This window comes from Pelophylax lessonae (assembly GCF_965119305.1).
Source record: "Pelophylax lessonae genome assembly, chromosome: 11".
Lineage (NCBI taxonomy): Eukaryota > Metazoa > Chordata > Amphibia > Anura > Ranidae > Pelophylax > Pelophylax lessonae.
The window spans coordinates 177,137,421-177,139,998 of NC_138778.1; the positions used below are offsets into that span (position 1 = coordinate 177,137,421).

The 2,578-nt window shown below is 49.0% G+C and overlaps 1 protein-coding gene across 1 annotated transcript; it reads right to left on the reverse strand.

Moving 5' to 3' along the window:
• Positions 1–958: 958 nt before the first annotated feature.
• Positions 959–2,262, reverse strand: HEXIM1 (HEXIM P-TEFb complex subunit 1). The gene has a single exon (XM_082272929.1). It carries the CDS (start codon positions 2,038–2,040, stop codon positions 1,213–1,215), a length of 828 nt encoding a protein of 275 aa, XP_082129055.1. The 5' UTR covers positions 2,041–2,262; the 3' UTR covers positions 959–1,212.
• Between the last annotated feature and the right edge of the window lie 316 nt (positions 2,263–2,578).

Genomic DNA, 2,578 nt, shown 5'->3' on the forward strand with positions numbered 1-2,578 from the left:
AATTTTTTTTAAATATATTTAAATAATTTTATACAAATATACATACTTTTTTGTAACCCTTTCCTATGAAAAGCTAAATTAAAAAAATTTGGCTTCAGATACACTTAAAAAGCACATTATATAGATCAAATCATCATCATCATCATCATCATCCTACACAAAACTTTACACATATCCTGATAGTAACTTACCAGAAACATGCCAAAGCATGTACTCTTCAGCCCCATTCACACCTGTTTTTCCCCAATTCCCAAAGTGGGACAATGCTCAAAAATGAAGAATCCTACTATTTTTAATGGACCTGTTCACACCTGAGCATTCTGTCACCCGTTGAGCTTCTTTGGGCAGAATTGCAAGTCTTTGGACTCATACATTTTAAAATAAAAATAAAAAAAAGGGGGGAATAGTGCAATTCTGCTCCTGTACAATGATTATATTTTTTTATGAATTTTAATACATATTATATATAATTTTTTTTATGTATTAAATTTTCTTTTAAAATAAATGATTACTAAAATTGTACACATACATACACACACACACATTATATATATATATATATATATATATATATATATATATATATATATATATATATATATATACACACACACACACACATACACTTACAATTTTAATAATCATTTATATTAAAAGAAAATTTAAATTGCCTGGCTAAGCTCAAGCGTGAATGGGGACTCCTTCAAATTGAGAAATCTACAGTTACAAAATTGCAATAAAAGAAAAATAATAATTAATTGCCCCGTTAATTGTCAAGTTTACACATTTATTTAAAAAACAAAAAATCATGTCTGGAAAAAAAAATAAAAATTAATATGGAAAGGGTTATGAGGAAAAGCAAGAACAAAAACAAAAACAAAGCAGAGAGTGCGAAGGACTTCTGATTGCTGTAACAAAAACAAAGTAGAGAAGTATATGTATCTAGAGAGAGCAGAGAGCACCCGCGGGCCCCTCAGATCACACGCCGGTCAGTCTCTAAGTCTTTGTGCGATTTGCAGAGTCACCAGAAATTGATGTGAAGACGGCGGATGGGTCTGTGCGCCGCCGTCTAGGTGTCCCGCTATGGGAGGGGGCAGGTTATGGCTCTGAAGTGACAATCACAGGAAAAAAAAAATTCAGATTTGTTGAAATGCTGCAGCACTGGTGCTCAGAGTCTGGGGGGGACGGGGGGGGGGGGGGGGGGGGGTTGGATCAGTGTCCCGTAGGGTCAGCCACCACCTGCTGCCTCCGCAGCCGTCGGTTCTCCTCTTTGAGCTTCTCCAGCTCCATCTCCAGTTCGTGGAGCCTGGGAGGGTCGGCCTGCTGTGACCTCAGGCGGTTGTTCTCCTCCTCCATGCGGCTCATACACTTCTCCAGCTCCATGTACTCCCGGATCAGCTCCTGCTTGCTCATGTCCTGCAGGCTCTCCACATGGTACTTCTCGTAGGTCTCGGAAAAGTCCTTCTGCAGGAACTCGGTGCCGTCGTTTTCGCCGCTGGCCATGCCATCGCTGCCCATGCCGTCCTCCTCCTCGTCCTCCTCTGTGCTGTCCGAGTTGAGGGGCGGCAGGGTGGCGGGGGCCCGTCTTGGCAATGGGCACAGGTCGGGCTCCTCCAGGCCGTGGTCCTCCATCAGGAACTGGGTTGTGTTGTATGGGGCCACCGGTTGGCCCTTGGCGAACATCTCAGCCCGCATTCTGGACGCCCGCTGCGACTCCCTCTCCTCCAGGCGTTTCTTCTCCTCCCAGGTCAGCTTGTTGTACGGCTTCCAGGCCCTCTTCTTCTTGGAGGGCAGCCGGCGGTGCCTCTTCCTGCCCAGCTCCCTCCAGGGCCCCTCCGGCTCATGGCTGTCGCCCACCCGGCTGTCGTCCTCCTCTGGCTCAGGGCAGGACGGGGAGGAGGTTGGGTTACTCCTCCTCGGGCACTCCCCTCTCTCCTCCTCAGGGGGCCACCCACTCTCTTCTTGGTTGCCCAGTAGGGTTTCCCCACCTGCCAAACTTTGGCAGGGCAAGCTTGGCTCCTGGACTCCCACTTCTGCCATGACAGTGCACCCCCTTTTTTGGGAATGGAACAGTCTCTCTAAAGCCTCGCAAATGCACCCGGACCAGACCAATGGAAAGTCACGGGGGTGGAGGGGGGTGTGTGTGTGGGGAGATGTCACTTGGCTTGCAGCTTGTCAGTGTGGACTCTGAGGCAGCGAGCTTTCCTCTCTCCACAGCTGCTTCAGCACTGCCCCCAGCTGGCGGCTTCCTGCCGCTGCACACACACAACAGCCAAAGCCCCCGCCTCCCTTTTCTTCTTCTTCCTCCTCCTCCCCCCACCAGCTCTCTCTGCGACTCCTCAACTTACACACTCGCCAACCAACCTCCAACTGCCTATACCCAGCCTGGGACGCCGCTTTTTATACCGAACCCGGCCCCCTGCCACCGGCGCAAGCGCTGTCTGCCCCGCGCAGAGGGTCTCTGGGAGTTGTAGTCCGCCCACCTCACCCTCAACCAGGCAATCAGAGCACGTTTGGACTACCGCTCCCACAAACCCTGAAACGTCACGGGCGCTGCGGCCAATGGACGCCAGCTGCT